Here is a 16,523-nt window from a genome sequence, read left to right as displayed (position 1 = left end):
TAATAATCTGTAATCTGTATATACGTATTGATACTCGTAGAGTAATACTAGTACTTACTCCAAACTCGTCGTACTCACTCGAGGCTCGAGGGTCCGGGTACGCACACGATACGCCCTGTAGCCCTGTAGGGGTAGCGCTGTAATTTTGGCAACGGTGCCGAGATACTGCTGATGATGCAGTGTAATACAAGTACAGTGGCCACTGGCTGATGACGGAGTGTTTGTGCGGTCCAAAAGGCACCGGACGTGGATGGAGTTGGTTGTGCCCCGCCATCCAACCACAAACCGCACTTGACCGTTTCTGTGTAAAGTGAAGTCTGCTCCCCACCGCCCGACGAGTTGTTGTGTGTGTGTGTGCGTGTGTGCGTGTGTCTGCCGTGTCCGGTTGTTAGATTTTGTGTGTGCAGTGTGTGTGTGTCTGTGTTTCTTTTTTTTTTTGCCCGGAAAAAAACGACGACGACGACGACGACGCCGAAGACGACGAGATCGCGCGCGGTCCACTCCTACTCCTCCTCCACCGCCACGAATTAAGTGAGAGGTTCCTCCTTCTTCTTCGGCTTCACCACCCTTTCGCAAACACATCAACACCCCCGTCTGCGTTTTTCCCTGGTCATCATGGATGCCGCCGCCGTCAGGGGCTTGCTTGTCGCAAGCTTGGACCCCGATGCGGACAACCGGCGTCGCGCTGAGCTTCAACTCAAGCAGGTGGGCTTATGGTTCCTTCTTGTTTTGTCTCTGTCGGGGTCATCGCTTCCCCTTCTGAACTTCTCTTCTTGGAAGAGAGATTTCTTTCTTTCCCTCTGACTCGCACTCCCTCTTCCCTTGTCTGTGCTGCTGACGTCTTTGCTTCAACCCCTCCGACGAAAATAGATCGAAGCGACGACTGGCTTTCTAGATTGCCTTCTCAACATCCTCCAGGCTGAGCAAGATTCTAGCATCCGTCTATCGAGTACGAAGACCTGTCCCCTCCCCCCCCCCCCTCTCTCGCTTTCCCTCCTCCCCCTATCGGGCCACAACGATTCACCCTTACCAACATATACATGCCAACGAACGATACCTCTCTCTAACACGTACACCACATCACAAATAGCCGTCATCTACGTCAAGAACCGAGTCAACCGTGCCTGGTATGACCCCGACCCATCATCGGCCGAAAAGGCCATCGCCGAGGAGGAAAAGATCCGTGTTAGGGACCGCCTCGTGCCCGTCATGGCCGCCTCCGAACCCATCATCCGCCAGCAGTTGATACCCGTCCTGCAGCGCGTCCTGCAGTGCGACTTCCCCAGCCGCTGGCCCCGCTTCATCGACTTCACCATGGAGCTCCTCAACATCAACGACCCCGGTTCCGTCCTCGCCGGTCTGCAGTGTCTGCTTGCACTCTGCCGCGCCTTCCGGTACAAGGGCGTGGAGAGCCAGGACAGGCAGCACTTTGACAAGGTCGTCGAGGCTAGTTTCCCCCGTCTGCTGGCCATCTGCAACGAGCTTGTCACCCAGGAAAGCGACCAGGCTGGCGAGATGCTGCACCTCGCCCTCAAGGCTTACAAGCATGCTACCTTTGTGCGTTCCTCTCCTCTCATATTCGCTTCTCTCATCTTCCTTCCTCCCACCCTTCTCTCTCTCCCCCATGTTCGCTTCCGTATTGGGGAGCGGAACCGTCTGGCTGACAGATAGGATCAAAACAGTTGGAGATACCCTCCTATCTCCGAAACGAACAGGTCAATATCGGATGGTGCACCGTCCTCCTCCAGACCGTCTCCAAGACTCTCCCCGCCAGAGCCATGGCCGGCGATGAGTTCGACCGCGAGAAGCACCACTGGTGGAAGGCCAAGAAGTGGGCTTACTCGAGTCTCAACCTCCTCTTCATCCGGTGCGTTTCATTGCAGGGAGATGTACACGTGTAGCGCTGTGACCGTTGCGATAACCCGACTGACACACAGACCACCAGCCACGGAAACCCTTCGAGCCCCGGCAAGGGAGACGAGGCCATGGCCTTTGCCAAGCACTTCATCACCAACATTGCGCCTGAAATCATGAAGCACTACCTGCAGGAGATTGAGAAGTGGGTGGCCAAGACGGCCTGGCTGAGCCGACCCTGCCTGTCCTACACAATCATCTTCCTGGACGAGTCAGTGCGGCCCAAGGAGATGTGGATTCACCTCAAGCCTCACTTGACCAATCTGGTGACGCACTTCGTCTTCCCCATCCTGTGCTTGACAGCGGACGACCTGGAGAAGTTTGAGGACGAGCCCGAAGAGTACCTGCACCGCAAGCTCAACTACTTCGAGGACGCGTCGGCCCCCGACGTGGCCGGCGTCAACTTCCTCGTCAACCTGACCAAGAACCGCCGCCTCGAGACGTTTGAGATCCTCAAGTACGTCAACCACGTCGTCAACGAGTATGAGCAGTCGCCCGACGACAAGAAGAACCACATCGCCAAGGAGGGCGCGCTCCGCATGATTGGCACGCTGGCGCCCGTCATCCTGGGCAAGAAGAGCCCCATCGCTGGCCAGGTCGAGTACTTCCTCGTGCGCTACGTCTTCCCCGAGTTCAGCAGCCCGCACGGCTACCTGCGTGCGCGGGCCTGCGACACGATTGAGAAGTTTGAGCAGCTCAACTTCCAGGACCAGAACAACCTGATGAGCATCTACCGCCACATCCTCGACTGCATGGCCGACCCGGCGCTCCCCGTGCGCGTCACGGCTGCCCTGGCCCTGCAGCCGCTGATCCGGCACGACGTGATCCGCAACGAGATGCAGTCGGCCATCCCAACCATCATGCAGCAGCTCCTCAAGCTGGCCAACGAGGCTGACATCGATGCCCTCGCCAACGTTATGGAGGACTTTGTCGAGGTCTTCGCCGCCGAGCTAACCCCCTTCGCCGTCGCCCTTTCGGAGCAGCTCCGCGACACCTACATGCGCATCGTCCGCGAACTCCTCGAGAAGGAGGCCCAGGCCGGCGACGACGGCGACGGCCTCACAGACTACGACGACAAGAGCATCACCGCCTTGGGTGTCCTGCAAACCATCGGGACCCTCATCCTCACCCTCGAGAGCACACCCGACGTCCTTCTCCACATCGAGGCCGTCCTGATGCCCGTCATCAAGGTGACGCTTGAGAACAAGCTCTACGGTATGCCCTGACCTTTTCTCTATCCCTTTCCTCCTTCTCTTCTTCTCTTGTCCGAAGCTCCTGTTTCCTTTCGATCCCCTTTCTTCCTTTCTCTTCTTCCAATCCCCGACATCAAAAGCTGACGCAGAGACATATGCAGACCTCTACAATGAAGTATTCGAAATCATCGACAGCTGCACCTTTGCGGCCAAGAGCATATCGCCCAACATGTGGCAGGCATTCGAGCTGATCCACACGACCTTCAAGTCGGGAGCCGAGTACTACCTGGAGGACATGCTCCCGGCACTGGACAACATTGTGCAGTACGGCGCGCCGCAGCTGGTGCAGAACCCTGAGTATATCGAGGCGCTGTACTCGATGATTGCCGACATGTTCACCGACGACGTCCAGGGTCTGGAGAGGATAAGCGCGTGCAAGCTGGCCGAGGAGATGATGCTGTGCCTCAAGGGCTACATTGACCGCTGCGTCGAGGGCTTCATCGGCATGGCCATGGGCATCCTGGCAACGCAGGACGTCAAGGTCCGGACGTCGAGAATCCACCTCATGGAGATGGTCATCAACGCCATCAGCTACAGCCCCCTGCTCGCCCTGCAGGTGCTGGAGAGCAAGGGGTGGACCAACCGCTTCTTCAGCCTCTGGTTCAGTAACATGGGCTCCTTCAGCCGCGTCCACGACAAGAAGCTCTGCATCATCGCCATCACCGCCCTGCTCAACCTCAACCACGACCAGGTGCCCGCCAGCATCTCGGTGGGATGGCCGCGACTGCTACAGGGTGTTACCGAGCTGTTCATGTCCCTGCCCAACGCTATGAAGAGTGAGTTCCTTCCCTCCCCGTCACCTCCTAATTTTCTGTCTGATTTGATTACTTGCCTACTTTAGTACTGACTTTTTGAAAAAAAAAAAAAGACCGTGAGGATGCTCTCCGTGATGATTTCCAATTTGGCGGATCCTACGACTACGCCGACGACGACGAATGGGCAGACGAAGAGGCCAACTGGGATGGCGGCGACGAAGTGGCTGCGGCTGCGGTGGGAGCTGTGGAGTCCCAGCAGCAGCAGCAGCAGCAGGGTGGCGCCACTGATGCCAAGGATGAGAGTGCTGCCTATCTCGAGTTCCTCAACGAAGAGGTGCGTGTCCGGTGCTCGACAGTCAAGCTTGACTGGCTCTCCTGACTGACAAGACACGACAAAACAGGCGCAAAAGTTTAGTCACGTGGTTGACGACGACGACGACGGTGATCTCGGAGAGGACAACTTCCTGGACTCGCCGCTTGACAAGATTGAGCCCTATCAGCTGTTCAAGAGTGTTATGTTACGTGAGTTACCGTCCCGTTCCATCAGGGTCGTCAGGTAGAAGAGGGAAGAGGGAAGGGGGAAGGCGGACGACAGGGAGATCGAGGCCGGGACAGTCACTGACAAGAGCTGTTTACGATTACAGGCATGCAGCAGGAGCAGCCCCAGTTCTACGGATCCCTCACCGGACAGCTCACGGCTGACCAGCAGACCGTCCTCCAACAGGTCATGGTGCGAGCCGACGAGATCGCCATCGAGCAGGCCCGAGCTGCGGAGGCGGCCAACCTTGCTGCCCAGCAGGCTGCGAGTGGCGTGGCCCCTGCTAGTTAGAGGAAGGCGTGGTCATAGCATCTGATGAGAGGGAGAGGGAGAGAGAGGAGGAGAGAGGAGGAGACGCTATATAGCGAAGACAGACAGATGATGAAACCGTCGGTGGAGGAGAAGGGAGAGAATGAAGAAGAAGCACGCAGAGAAGACAAGGTAAAACAAGGCGGGGGGGGAAGAAGAAAAAAAAAAAGAGAGAAAAAGAAAGAAAAAAAGAAAGATATTTTTGGTAGTCAGTAGAAACGACAGACACCAAGACGAAGGGCAAAGATACCATGACCAAAGAAATGATGGGAAGGTTTTTTAAAGAGTTTATGAGTAAAAGAGTAAAGGGGAGGGGGGGGGAATGTTGAATACAGATTTCAAAATTGATCTCTCAAGGTAAAAGTATTATAGAGTGTCTGCTTGTATGTATGGTGGTGACCTGGTTCTCTGTACTTCGTAGATATAGTATCTACTTGTCTGTAGGAGGGGGGGGTGCAGCGTATATCTATCTATTCGTATTTGAGAACAGAAGACAGAAGGCTGACCAGGATGATGATGGGAGATAGACCGAGATGGAAAGATGGAAAGAGCAAAAGAGGCAAAGAGCGATGGAAGTAGCGGGGTACGGCGCCTACCGCCATGTGACAGTGTCCCAAGAGGGTCCAAGGGGTTGCGATAGCAGGGGCGAGGTCTAGAAGAGGCCAAGTGGAGTTTGCTGTGCTTGAGACAGCCCAGAGCTCAGAGCCCAGAAGGCCAGGCAAGCGACGTTTTCTGTCGGTCTGTGCTTTGTTTGCTTCGCACTGCTTTCACCTGCTCGCACTAATCTGTACTTTGCTCTTTGTTAAGATTTCGTCATTACCTGACTCTGTCATTATAGGCCCTATCAATCGCCATCATTACCTCTTCCCTTCTTCTTCTTCTTCTTATTCACATCGCTTCCGCTTCTCCCCCCCCCCATCACATATTCCGTCCATCTAGGCTTACAGACGACAATGACGACACGGTATCGCGTCGAATGTGAGTTGAAGCAACCCCCCCCCCCCCCCCCCCCCCCCCCATTAGGCATGCGCACCGACCGACCGACTGACTGACTTGACTGGCCAATGTAGATGCTCTCAAGACACATAGGCGCGATCAATTCATCGGTATGTCATCAATGCGGAGGGAACGGATGAGAAGAAGGGGAAGAGTGACGAGGACGAGAAGCTGACAACCCCCTCCCACCTCACAGAATGGATCAAAGGTCTACTCGCCGTCCCGTTCGTCCTCTATTCTGAGCCGACGGGCGTATTCGGCGGCAGCGTAGAAGATGAGCACAGGAGCATGGCCGAAGAGGCTCACAGGCGGTATGCCGAGATAATGCGAGATGTTGAATTGATGATAGATGACGATAGTCAGTCCCCCCCCTCTTCCTATATCGGTAAAGAGAAAAAGAGAAGGAAAGCCGAAGAGATGGAGAGGAGAGATGCTGACATAAATCTACAACAACAACAACAACAACAACAAAAAAGTCTCCAAGCAAGATCATCACACAGCCTTCCCCTCCAAACTACGCATGCTGGTACCGACGGCGGGGCCATTCTTCACACGTCTACCACTCGAGGCGGCATTCAAGTACCAGGATCGGAAGAGGTACATGTCGTCCAGACGATACGTGGCGCCGTCCTTCAACGACGTGAGACAGATCCTCAACTCGGCGCAGGTCATGGCCGTCACCGGGGGTGCTCTGCAGCTGGCCACGTTTGACGGTGACGTCACGCTGTATGATGACGGGCTGTGTCTGGAACCGGACAGTCCTGTCGTTCCTAGACTCTTAGGTACGCATGCATACCACTAGCGGCTCCCTCTCCCTCCCTCTCTCCCTCCATCTCTATGGATTTCATGTTTGGCAACAGGTCAAGGATGTACACTGACTCCGAGGCAGACCTCCTACGTAAAAACATCAAGATCGGCATCGTCACAGCGGCAGGATACACCACGGCAGACAGGTACTACGAGAGGCTCCACGGCCTCCTGGACGCCATAGCCGACGCCACGGACCTCGACCCCGTCCAGAAGAGCAGCATCGTCATCATGGGCGGCGAGGACAACTACCTGTTCGAGTTCTCGCCCAGCTCCCCCCACCGGCTGAGCCCGGTGCCGCGCGACCGCTGGCTGACGCCGGACATGGCGGCCTGGTCCGAGTCGGACATCTCCTCGCTCCTCGACGTGGCCGAGTCCGCGCTGCGCGACTGCGTGCGCAACATGAACCTCCCCGCCACCATCGTCCGCAAGGATAGAGCGGTGGGCATCGTCCCCACCGATCCGGGCGTGCGTATCGCCCGCGAGAGTTTGGAGGAGACGGTCCTCGTCGTCCAGCGTATCCTAGAGGTCAGCACCGCCTCTGCCTCTGTATCTGCATCTGCATCTGCATCGGCTGCGAGCAAACACAGCCGTAGCGTATCCGTCGCCTCGACTTCTCGTCCCCGTCAGAAGATCCCCTTCTGCGCCTTCAACGGAGGGAGGGACGTGTTCGTCGACATTGGCGACAAGAGCTGGGGCGTCGCAGTCTGTCAGCAGTGGTTCGGCAGCGGTGCCGGCGGTGGCACGGGCACGAGCACCATCAGCGGTCAGAATACCCTCCATGTTGGTGACCAGTTCCTCAGCGCTGGGTCCAACGACTTCAAGGCTAGGAGCGTGGGTACTACCGCTTGGATCGCCAGTCCTGCCGAGACGGTGGATCTGCTCGATGAGTTAGCGGATCTGATGCAGAAGAAGCTGTCTTGACCCGGGTAGGTAACCAGGCCACAGATCAGGCTATATATACAATGTGTTTTCGACAGCAGTCATGACACTCATGCCAACACAATTGATACTGCACTCCACGTGTAGGGGAATATCACATCATCACATGGCAACGTCTGAAGCAAGAGGTTCCAGGTGTACGCGATCATGGGCATTCAGGATTCCCCCACTGTGTATTACATGGTGAAAAAATGATGTTTTGTGTTTTTTCTATGACAGATAAAGAAGAAAACTCTTGGACATTGTAATACATGAATACCTACCTCCCAATGCACAACCAGATGTTCAATATTCAACATCACATTATCACACTCACTCACAAGGTTACACTCGCGACATGACAATACTGACAAAGACATCAAGTACACCCGTCTTATTCATTATACACGTCAACCAATAAAGGCATAGTTAAAATCAATCATGCCAAGTGATTTCAGGTAAAGTCATTTTGCTTTCTTTTCTTTTCTTGCTTTCTTTCTTTCTTTCATTCCCCCCTACATTCCAAAAAAAAACCCTTTTTTTTCTTCTTCCGCTTTCTTCTTCTTTCCCAACCGCCCCTCCCCCTTTTTCTTTTAAAAAGAGGGGGTGAGAAAAGAACACTCCAAATCGACAGAGGACCCTCCCCCAAACGATATCACAAGCGTTAAAAAAAGTGATAAAAAACGAGGACTCAGTTATATCCTCAAGTGCTTTTTGTTTTTCAAAAAAAAAAAAAAAAGGTATAAAAAGTGTAAATGTAGATGTAGAAAAAAAGAGAAAAAAAAAAGGACTCCAAGGATGAGAAATGAAGATAAGTAAATAAAACCCCGTCTCTTGTTGTATATATGCGCTATGAATGTGGATGTGATGTGGTATATAAGGGTGTAGACGGGGGGTTAGGAAAGAGGTGAGAGAAGAAGAGAAAAGAAAAGAGTGTGGGGATTGGATTGGGATGGAACCAAGGTTGTATGCGTGTATATAAATGGAATGATGAATCATGTGACATGAAAAACCAGAATTTCCGGATACATTCTCAAAAAGACCTCAATACCCAGGCTGCCCTGGCATCTTTCCCAGAGAATGACCCTGAGCCTTGGTGGGCAGGTGATTGTGGCAGAAAATCTTCTTGGGTCCGTTGCGCGTGTTATCCGGCTTGGTGGCGTCGATGACGAGGGCCGGGTCGTCGTACGACTCGGGCTGGCAGCACTCGATATTCTTGAACCAGCGGTTCTTGACCACGTCCTCCATGCTGATGCGGCGCTTGGGATCCGGGTTGAGCATCTGTAGCATCAGCCGACGCAGGGCCGGCGGCGCAATCACCGTGTCAAACGCCTTTTGGTTGGGGTAGTCCGTCTCGGTGATCTTGGCCGTCTCCGGGTCCGGGTGCGCGGCGTACCACTTGTTCCACCCGCGCACCAGGTTGTCGTACTGCGGGTTGCCCTCGGCCGCGCGGTTCCAGATGGCGCCGCCAAAGGTGAGGTAGATCATGACAATGGCCGTGCTCCACACGTCCAGCGGCCGCGGGTCGTACTCGCCCTTCTTGGACAGGACCTCGGGAGCGATGTAGGGCTCGCTGCCGCAGATTCCCGGCGCGCACAGGCGCACCTCGCCCATGTTGACGCCGCACTGGCCTCCCGACTCGCGGACACCTGGGTGCGTGCCGCAGAAGACCTCGGACACGCCAAAGTCGGTGATCTTCAGCTTGCTGTCCTTGGTCATGAGCAGGTTCTCCAGCTTGATGTCGCGGTGGGCGATGCCGTTCTGGTGCAGATACGCCACGCCCTGCGCGAGCTGCTTGAACAGGCAGAGGCGATCCGACTTCCGGCTCTCGTCGCGGAGGTAATTCTTGGAGACGAGGCTGAACAGGTCGCCCTCGGAGCAGTACTCCATGACGTGGTCCCAGCGCGAGTGGTCGGTGCACAGGCGTATCGTCTCGACGATTCCGGGGTGGTGGAGGCTCTTGGCGATGCTGTACTCGGACTTGATCTTCTTCTCGTACTCCTCCTTGCTCTCGCGGTGAGACTTGCCGCGGAACTCCTTGACGGCGTACAGCTCCTCGGGGAAGCCCTTGCGGTGGATCAGCGCCACCTTGGAGGCGACGCCCTTGCCCAGGTGCTTTCCGTGGCGGCCGAGGAGCTTGTGGCAGTACTCGAACTCGTTGGACAGCTCTGTCACGTCGACGGTGAAGTCGTCGGGCAGGCTCAGACTCATGCGGCGGGCCTTGGCCCCCGTGCCGGAATCAGGAGGCATGGCCCAAGGCTGGCGCTCGGGTGGTATCGTGTCGTGCTCATTCTGATGGTGGTGGTGGTGGTGGTGGTGGGACTGGGATATGGGTCGGTGCACGTTGTTGCCGTCCTGGATGTCGAAGCTGTTGGCGCGGCGGGGTGGACGGGGCTGGCCCGCCTTGCCATTGGGGTTCAGGAAGTTGATGGTGCGTCCGCGCAGGGTGAGGCCGGTAGACGAGCGGTTCTTTTTCCTATCGTCAAAGTCGACGTTGGAGCTCGAGGCGGCGGAACCGTTCTGGGGGACCGATGTCGACATGGGACCACCGTCAGCGGCAGCGCCGTCGGTCTCCTGGCAGGGCAAGGGTGGTGAGGGCGGGGTGCTGCAGCTCGTCGTGTTGCTGGAGCGGTTCACGGAGAAGCGGCGGGTGTGCTTGACCGAGGGAGGTCGGCTGTAGGATAGGGAGCGGGAGTGAGAGTAGGAGTTGCTGGGCGACCTCATGTTGACGTCGTCGTCCTGTCGCGGCTGGGGTATCGGGCGAGGCGACGTCTGTGAGTTGCCATCCGGGCTGGCGACAGCGGGCGACGACGTGGTCAGGGGAGTCATGGGGGTCATGACCGGTGGCGAGGCGGCAGCCCCATTGGAGTTGGACCGGCGGAATAGGTTGGTCATTGTGCGTTTGATATTAGGAATGGAAGGACGGCGGGAGGTGATAGAGGGAGTGGGAGTAGGGAGAGAAGAAGATGGGGTGGCAGCAGCAGTCGTGGGGCCCTTTTGCGGTCCCTCGGAGGTGGGCGAAGCGGGCTGTCGCTGCTCGTTCTGGCGCTTCTGCTGCTTCGGCTGCGCGCGCTCCTTCTCCTCCTTATGGCTGGGACTCTGGTCTGCAGCACCGTTGTCGTCGGCCGAGACACTGTCTCGGCGATGTGTGGCGAGAGGTGTCGCAGGCGATGCAGGTACGACAATGACGGCCGGATTGGGCTTGGGGGTGCCGTTCGCGTTGTCGGCGACGGGGGCCTGGTAGGAAGTGGTGAAGTGCGAACCAGGACGCGGATAGTCGAACTGCGGGTTGTAGGGTTCGTCGAGGGAAGAGGTATTCGTCAGGTGGTTTGACAATTCGTCGGGTGGCAAATCGTCCGAATGGCGGCCACTGGTCGGGGTGACGGGCTCGGCAGGGTCCTCGTCGAGCTCGTCGCTGCAGCAGAAACCAGGCTGCTCCTCAAAGATGGGGCTGTGGATATTGTCGTGGAGCAGGTGGCGGGGCGGGCAAGAAGAGTAAGTCTCGGGTGAGGTGGTGTAGAGATCGTAGGTGGTAGAGGAGGCGAAGGAGGAAAAGGACGAGGGGGCGTTTTGAGAAAAGGACGATATGCTAGTAGCGTAATGCTGTTCTTTTTCTTGAGGTTGAGGGGAGGAAGAAGAAGGCTTCTGTTGTTGGTACGCAGAGGCGGGGCGTTGCTGATGCTGCTGTTGCTGCTGCTGCTGCTGCTGCTGCTGTGCCTTTACCAAATCACCTTCCGGGTGCATCGATGACGTGCCGTTTGTGGTGGCGGCTGGAAGAGGAAAGAGTTGATGAGGTCAGCAACCATTAAAAGAAAAAGAAAGAAAAAAAGACCCCAAAGTCACACCAAAGAAAAAAATGTAGCAGTAATGAGAGAAGGTGAACAAAAAAGCGACCAAGAGAATAGAAAGGGTAAAGAAGGAGAAAGGGAAGAAAAAAAAAGAAGAAAAAAGAGGAATGATCGGGTAAGAAGTAGCTGATTCCTAGCAATTGGATGGATCAAGAAGAAGTGGAGTGAGAGTGAGTTGGTGGAGGGAAGGAGCAATCGCAGAAGGATTAATTCCAAGCCAGGCGAGGGCAAATGTCAGAGTGAAAAAAAAAAGGAAAAAAAAAAAAAAGATAAAGAGAGCGAGAACTAATAAAATGGTAGAATTGGAAAAGTAGGGAAACCAAGACCGACCAACTGGCAACTCCGTATTACTTGGCAGTAAGTATTAATACTGGCAGTAATAGGACCACTACTAGTATGTAGTAGCCAATGGACTTACTCCTTGTACGGAGAAGTACGAGCAGTAAAATAGCGAAAACGGAGCTGGTCGGTCAAGAGCAGGGGAAAAAAATTTCAAGAATAAAAAGATAAATAGGGCAAAAAGAAAAAGAAGAAAAAAAAAGGAGGGAAAAAAAAGGTGAATACTACATGTAAAGAGGCGGGGACGCCGAACCAGGTCCGGGTAGGAGAGAGGGAAAGAGCGAGCGGCGCGCACTGGCGACTTGCACGCAGAGAGATGGGAGAAACGGTTTGTGGTGGTTGGCCCGGGGGCCTGTTGCAGTGGAGAAGGGGGTCACGTCATGGGGCTCTCAGTGGTCCCTTGGTAAGCCTCCTCTGTGCAGGACTCTGCAGGTAAGGTTCAGTGGCTTTTTTCTTCCCACTCTCAGAGTTCTTTCCAGGGCTCTTCCACCACCAGGAACCCAAAGGACATGGAATCCAAAGAACATGGAACCCAAAGAGGGAAAAGGGGGGGGGGGGGGGGGGGGGGGGGGGGGGGGGGGGGAGTGTGATCAGGTGCAGTGTGGGGAAAAGGGATCTGATTGGTCGGTTGCGTGGGTGGAGTGTACTCTAGGATGGGCTAGAGGTAAAGGGGGGGGGGATGATGCGAATGCGATGATGAGACAGCAATAACAAGAGAAAAAGAAAAAAAGGTAGTAAAGGTAGAATGATGATGTGATAGAAGGTTGAAACCAGGGAGGATTGTGAGGGATAAGATGGAGAGGATCTGAAAATTCCATAAAAAAATCAGAAACAAAAAAAAAAAACTCACTTGTTCCTGGGATATTCACAGGCAAGGTTGGTTCTGATGACAATGACGGTGCCATGATGATGCTGAAGAACTCGTATCGTGCGGTAGAGAGGGGGGCGGGGCGGGAAGAGAGGAGGCAAAATGTCGAGCCAACCACAAGTCGCAGTGCACCCACGCAGTCTAGGAAGAATTTTTCTTCTTCTTCTTGTTCAGGTATAGGGCCACAGAGGACGTAGCTTCTGGATGGTTTTCGTAATTGAAACACGCGCGCGCGCGCGCGTGTGTGTGTGTGTGATGTGTCTTTCTGTTGGAAGCCCCGCGGTGTTGAAGGTTGGTGGACAAGAGTGACTTTGAGAAGATATTCAAGGTTTTCGTAGACACCGACGACACCTTATATAACTGCAGGTGAAGAATCTCTTGGAAAAGAGTGAATCGGAGTGACGGTACGTTTTCTCAGAGGGGATGACGGACGATGACGGTATTGTTGATAAGCGTAAAGCCTGGAAAAGAGGTATAATATCGTCAAAGATGTTGGTGGGAAGCAGGGTTGACAGCTTGGCGTACACACGGCATCCGATTATGTCCGGTCCACCCCTCTTTCTTTCAATCCTTTCTTTGTATCTTTTTCTTCTCGTTTTTTTCTCTCTCTCGTTTATCTTCCTGGTGCGGTTATATCGGCTCTTTCTCGACAATAGGATGTGTATTTCGTGTGTCGTTTTTTTGGTGGCGTTGTCGTGATCGTTGTGTAGGGGAGGAGAAAGAAGGAGGGTTGGAGAAGATGGCCAAGGAGATATAAAGTTCTTATCAGATTTTCAGAGAAGAATAAGAAGAGACAAGGGTCTAGGAGGATTAGACAAACAAAGAAATAGAAAGAAGAAGGGGGAAGAAGAGAGGCAATAGGGGAAGAAATAAGAAGAAGAAGGAGAAGAAAAAGGTCTCAGTTGATCCGCAATGAATATCTTATTATAATCCCAGACACACAAGAACAAGAAGAGGGTAACGAGGTACAAATCATGGGGGGGGCGTGGATGTGGGTGTGGGAGTGTGAGAGAGAGAGGGGACCCTTGATAAGACAGTCAGTCTAAATAGTAATGATGCTACTATACGGATTACTCGTACTTGTATTAATTAATATTCCGTACTCTCTCTCTCTCTCTCTCTCTCTCTGTGTCGAGTCCGGATCTGCGGCATACAGCATGGAACCTGCAACTGCGAGTATAAATATATACATGTATCATGTATGCATGCACAGTACAGGATCAAAGGGGGCTCTGCTTTTTGCCAACAAGGCAGACTGACGGGTAATAAAATAATACAGATGAAGAATTGCCAAGATGAACAATGACAACTAACAGCAACGACGACGACGACGACGACGACGACGACGACAGCTGCGCCTTTTGCAGCTGCTTAGATTGGAAATAATACCTCGTCAGTTGCGCTCGCCTGCACGGACCTTGGATTCCCATGACGGAGTTGGGATCTCTGTCTCTCGTCTCTTGCCTCTTGTCTCTCTCTCTCTCTCATATCGTATCGTCCCATCTGGGCACTATCATTACCCGTAGCAGCTCGTAGTCAACAGCGTACAGGGGATAACGATAACTTGTACGAGCACAGAGTAGAAGAAGAAGAAGAAGAGTATACTAGGACTAATGAGTAAATACCGTGCATCTCCCGTACACAGTGATATGGTGCGTGATGTACGTCGCAGCATGCGTACCGAGTACAACGGTGAAGAGTGGGGATCAGAACAGGTATCAAGGTATCAATGATAAACCGAGGCTTTGTTGACCTTTTTTTTTTTTGGTTCGAAAGAGTAAAGAGTACGAGTATTATTATTGGTATCGGTACTAGTACTATTGCTCGTACCCGTTATTACTCCGGTCTACGAGTACGTACATGTACGCAACCCATGTCTCGGGTCCCCTGGGACTGGCATGTTTCTCCTCCTGCCCCAGATAGTTGATCATCGTGACGTGGAGGTCTCCTGGTCCATCTGTCTTGACCGCGTCTTCGTAGCAGGCTTGACTGCTGGGAAGTCGGCCGTCCCCTAGATCGAAGGCAGAAGAGAGAGGGAGAGGCAGAAGAAAGGAGAGGGAAGAGTAAGAGAAACGATCCACTAGAACTCCGTGGATCGGACATGTGTGCCGCGCGCGTATGTACGGATACTAGACGTGCAGTTTTTCTTTTCTTTTTTTTCTTTTCTTTTTTCTTCTTCTTCATGTGGGGGGAGGCTGTGGGGGGGCTCACTTTTCTTTTTCTTCTTCTTTTTTTTCTTTCTTTTTTTTTTTGGGACGGTACGTAGCCAAACTCGTACATGTACATACGGAGATTGCTGGCTGCATCATCGGGTCTAGGCTCGTGGCTAAACAAGAGAGGAAGAGAGGGGAGGAGGGAAAATTCCCAGGATTTTGACGAGTAATATTCATTACATTATCTTTTCTCGAGCCATTATTCAGATGCTGTAGCTATATAATATATGATATATGTACATACGTGTATATGTAATACCAAGTATCCAGATCTCATCATGTATATTATCATTACTTGTATTGATAATACTTGCTGTAGTCCAACATGGTCACGAGATTAGGTAAGCCATGCCAGGGAAAATAACACTTCATTTCAGATGATAGAATAAAATCATTATTTAATAAGATATTAATAATAAGAAGAGTCCCCCAACTCTCGTCTTCAGTCCATTACCACTCACCACACTACATTGTGCATGGTGGGCGTGTACTCGTCGTGCTCACCTAGAGACAACGACTACTGCTGCTACTGCTACTGCTACTGCTACTACAAGTAGGACCATCATCAATTTGCATCGCTTGCCGCGGCCACCATTTCCTCCAACAGGGCAGGGGAGAGGAGAAGGGGAGGGGGGAGGAGGACTCCGGGAGGGTGGTCATCTGCCGTGACCCCTCTCCGAGAATCTTGTCCTCCCAAGTTTTGCGGTAATAAAAGGCACGTACATGTAGGCAGGACGAGCTAATACCGTAGTAGTAAGTATCATTAGTACGAGCGAGTATTAATTACCAGGTGATACAAGTATTCATGTATACTCGTAGTATTACTCCGTAGTAGCATTACTGAACCCTTGTGCTTCCCTCCCATCCCATCCCATCCCATCCCATCCCCATCCCCATCCCCATCCCCATCCCCATCCCCTCTCCTCCCCTCCCCACAGAAGACAGGAATCAGCCAGTCTCGACATGTACAAGTATGAGCAAGGTGTGGATCAGATGTAGTGTGTGTGTGTGTGAGAGAGAGAGAGAGAGAGCTCGGAGAGAGAGAGGGAGGGAGGGAGAGAGAGAGAGAGAGAAGAGTAGGTGTCCACCGCAAGTCATGACTTCGTGGCCTCGCGTTTTTTCGGCTCTTGGGAAAGAATAGGAAACGGGAAAAGTTGGGCTTGATTGGAATCACACGGCTCTGACGGCACAGACCATGGGAAATCCGAGTGGCGTCCGTTCGGGGGGGGGGGGGGGCAGACATTTTTTTCTTCTTCTTGTTCTTCTTCTTCTTCTTCTCCTCTATCATACAGGATTTGTCTTTCTAGAAATACTACTACTACTGTTTACATCATACTGTATAATACCTTTCCTAATAATCCTTTCTCTATGTCGGTGCCGTTCTTCGGAGGCGCCCGGGGTAAAAAGTTGACTCTTGTCAAGAAATACTTTCCGCCTTCGGGCCGTCCTTATGACGTGACCCTCCCCCCCCCCTTATTTTTCCCTTTATACAATAATACTTTCTATTGACCTGATTTCGTTTGTTTTGGAAATATTATCTCTCTGGTTGCTCTGATTGACTCTCCTTTTTTTTATAGATAATCTCATCCTGATATTTGGTAGTCGATGACTATCCACGCCGTACTCGTACTCGTACTCTGTTCATGTCTGAGGACTATAAGTATTAATACAATATGAATCCTCTCAGCATCTATAAAGGAGTAAGTCACATGATGACTTTCCCTTTCCCAAGGTCGATGAGTCAGCATAGACGGTGTATCGA

The 16,523-nt window shown here is 53.0% G+C and overlaps 3 protein-coding genes across 3 annotated transcripts; 2 read left to right on the top strand and 1 right to left on the bottom strand.

The window, feature by feature from the left end:
- Positions 1 to 615: 615 nt before the first annotated feature.
- On the top strand, positions 616 to 4,751 carry GMORB2_3545 (importin-7; the record flags this gene model as incomplete). The annotated part of the gene is made up of 9 exons (XM_035465521.1): positions 616 to 705; positions 871 to 949; positions 1,091 to 1,557; positions 1,683 to 1,867; positions 1,946 to 3,129; positions 3,269 to 3,943; positions 4,036 to 4,256; positions 4,324 to 4,444; positions 4,567 to 4,751. 9 exons carry the CDS (start codon positions 616 to 618, stop codon positions 4,749 to 4,751), a joined length of 3,207 nt encoding a protein of 1,068 aa, XP_035318509.1.
- A 971-nt stretch (positions 4,752 to 5,722) lies between these two features.
- GMORB2_3544 (IMP and pyridine-specific 5'-nucleotidase) lies at positions 5,723 to 7,496 on the top strand (the record flags this gene model as incomplete). Its single annotated transcript, XM_035465520.1, has 4 exons — positions 5,723 to 5,747; positions 5,974 to 6,123; positions 6,242 to 6,547; positions 6,655 to 7,496. The coding sequence occupies 4 exons, from the start codon at positions 5,723 to 5,725 to the stop codon at positions 7,494 to 7,496; spliced, it is 1,323 nt and encodes a 440-aa protein (XP_035318508.1).
- Positions 7,497 to 8,537: 1,041 nt separating this feature from the next.
- GMORB2_3543 (STYKc) lies at positions 8,538 to 11,237 on the bottom strand (the record flags this gene model as incomplete). Its single annotated transcript, XM_035465519.1, has 2 exons — positions 8,538 to 11,096; positions 11,217 to 11,237. 2 exons carry the CDS (start codon positions 11,235 to 11,237, stop codon positions 8,538 to 8,540), a joined length of 2,580 nt encoding a protein of 859 aa, XP_035318507.1.
- Positions 11,238 to 16,523: the final 5,286 nt, after the last annotated feature.

The sequence above is a fragment of the Geosmithia morbida genome (genome assembly GCF_012550715.1).
Source record: "Geosmithia morbida isolate 1262 chromosome Unknown scaffold_19, whole genome shotgun sequence".
Classification (NCBI taxonomy): Eukaryota; Fungi; Ascomycota; class Sordariomycetes; order Hypocreales; family Bionectriaceae; genus Geosmithia; species Geosmithia morbida.
This window is presented reverse-complemented; position numbering and strand designations above follow the sequence as displayed.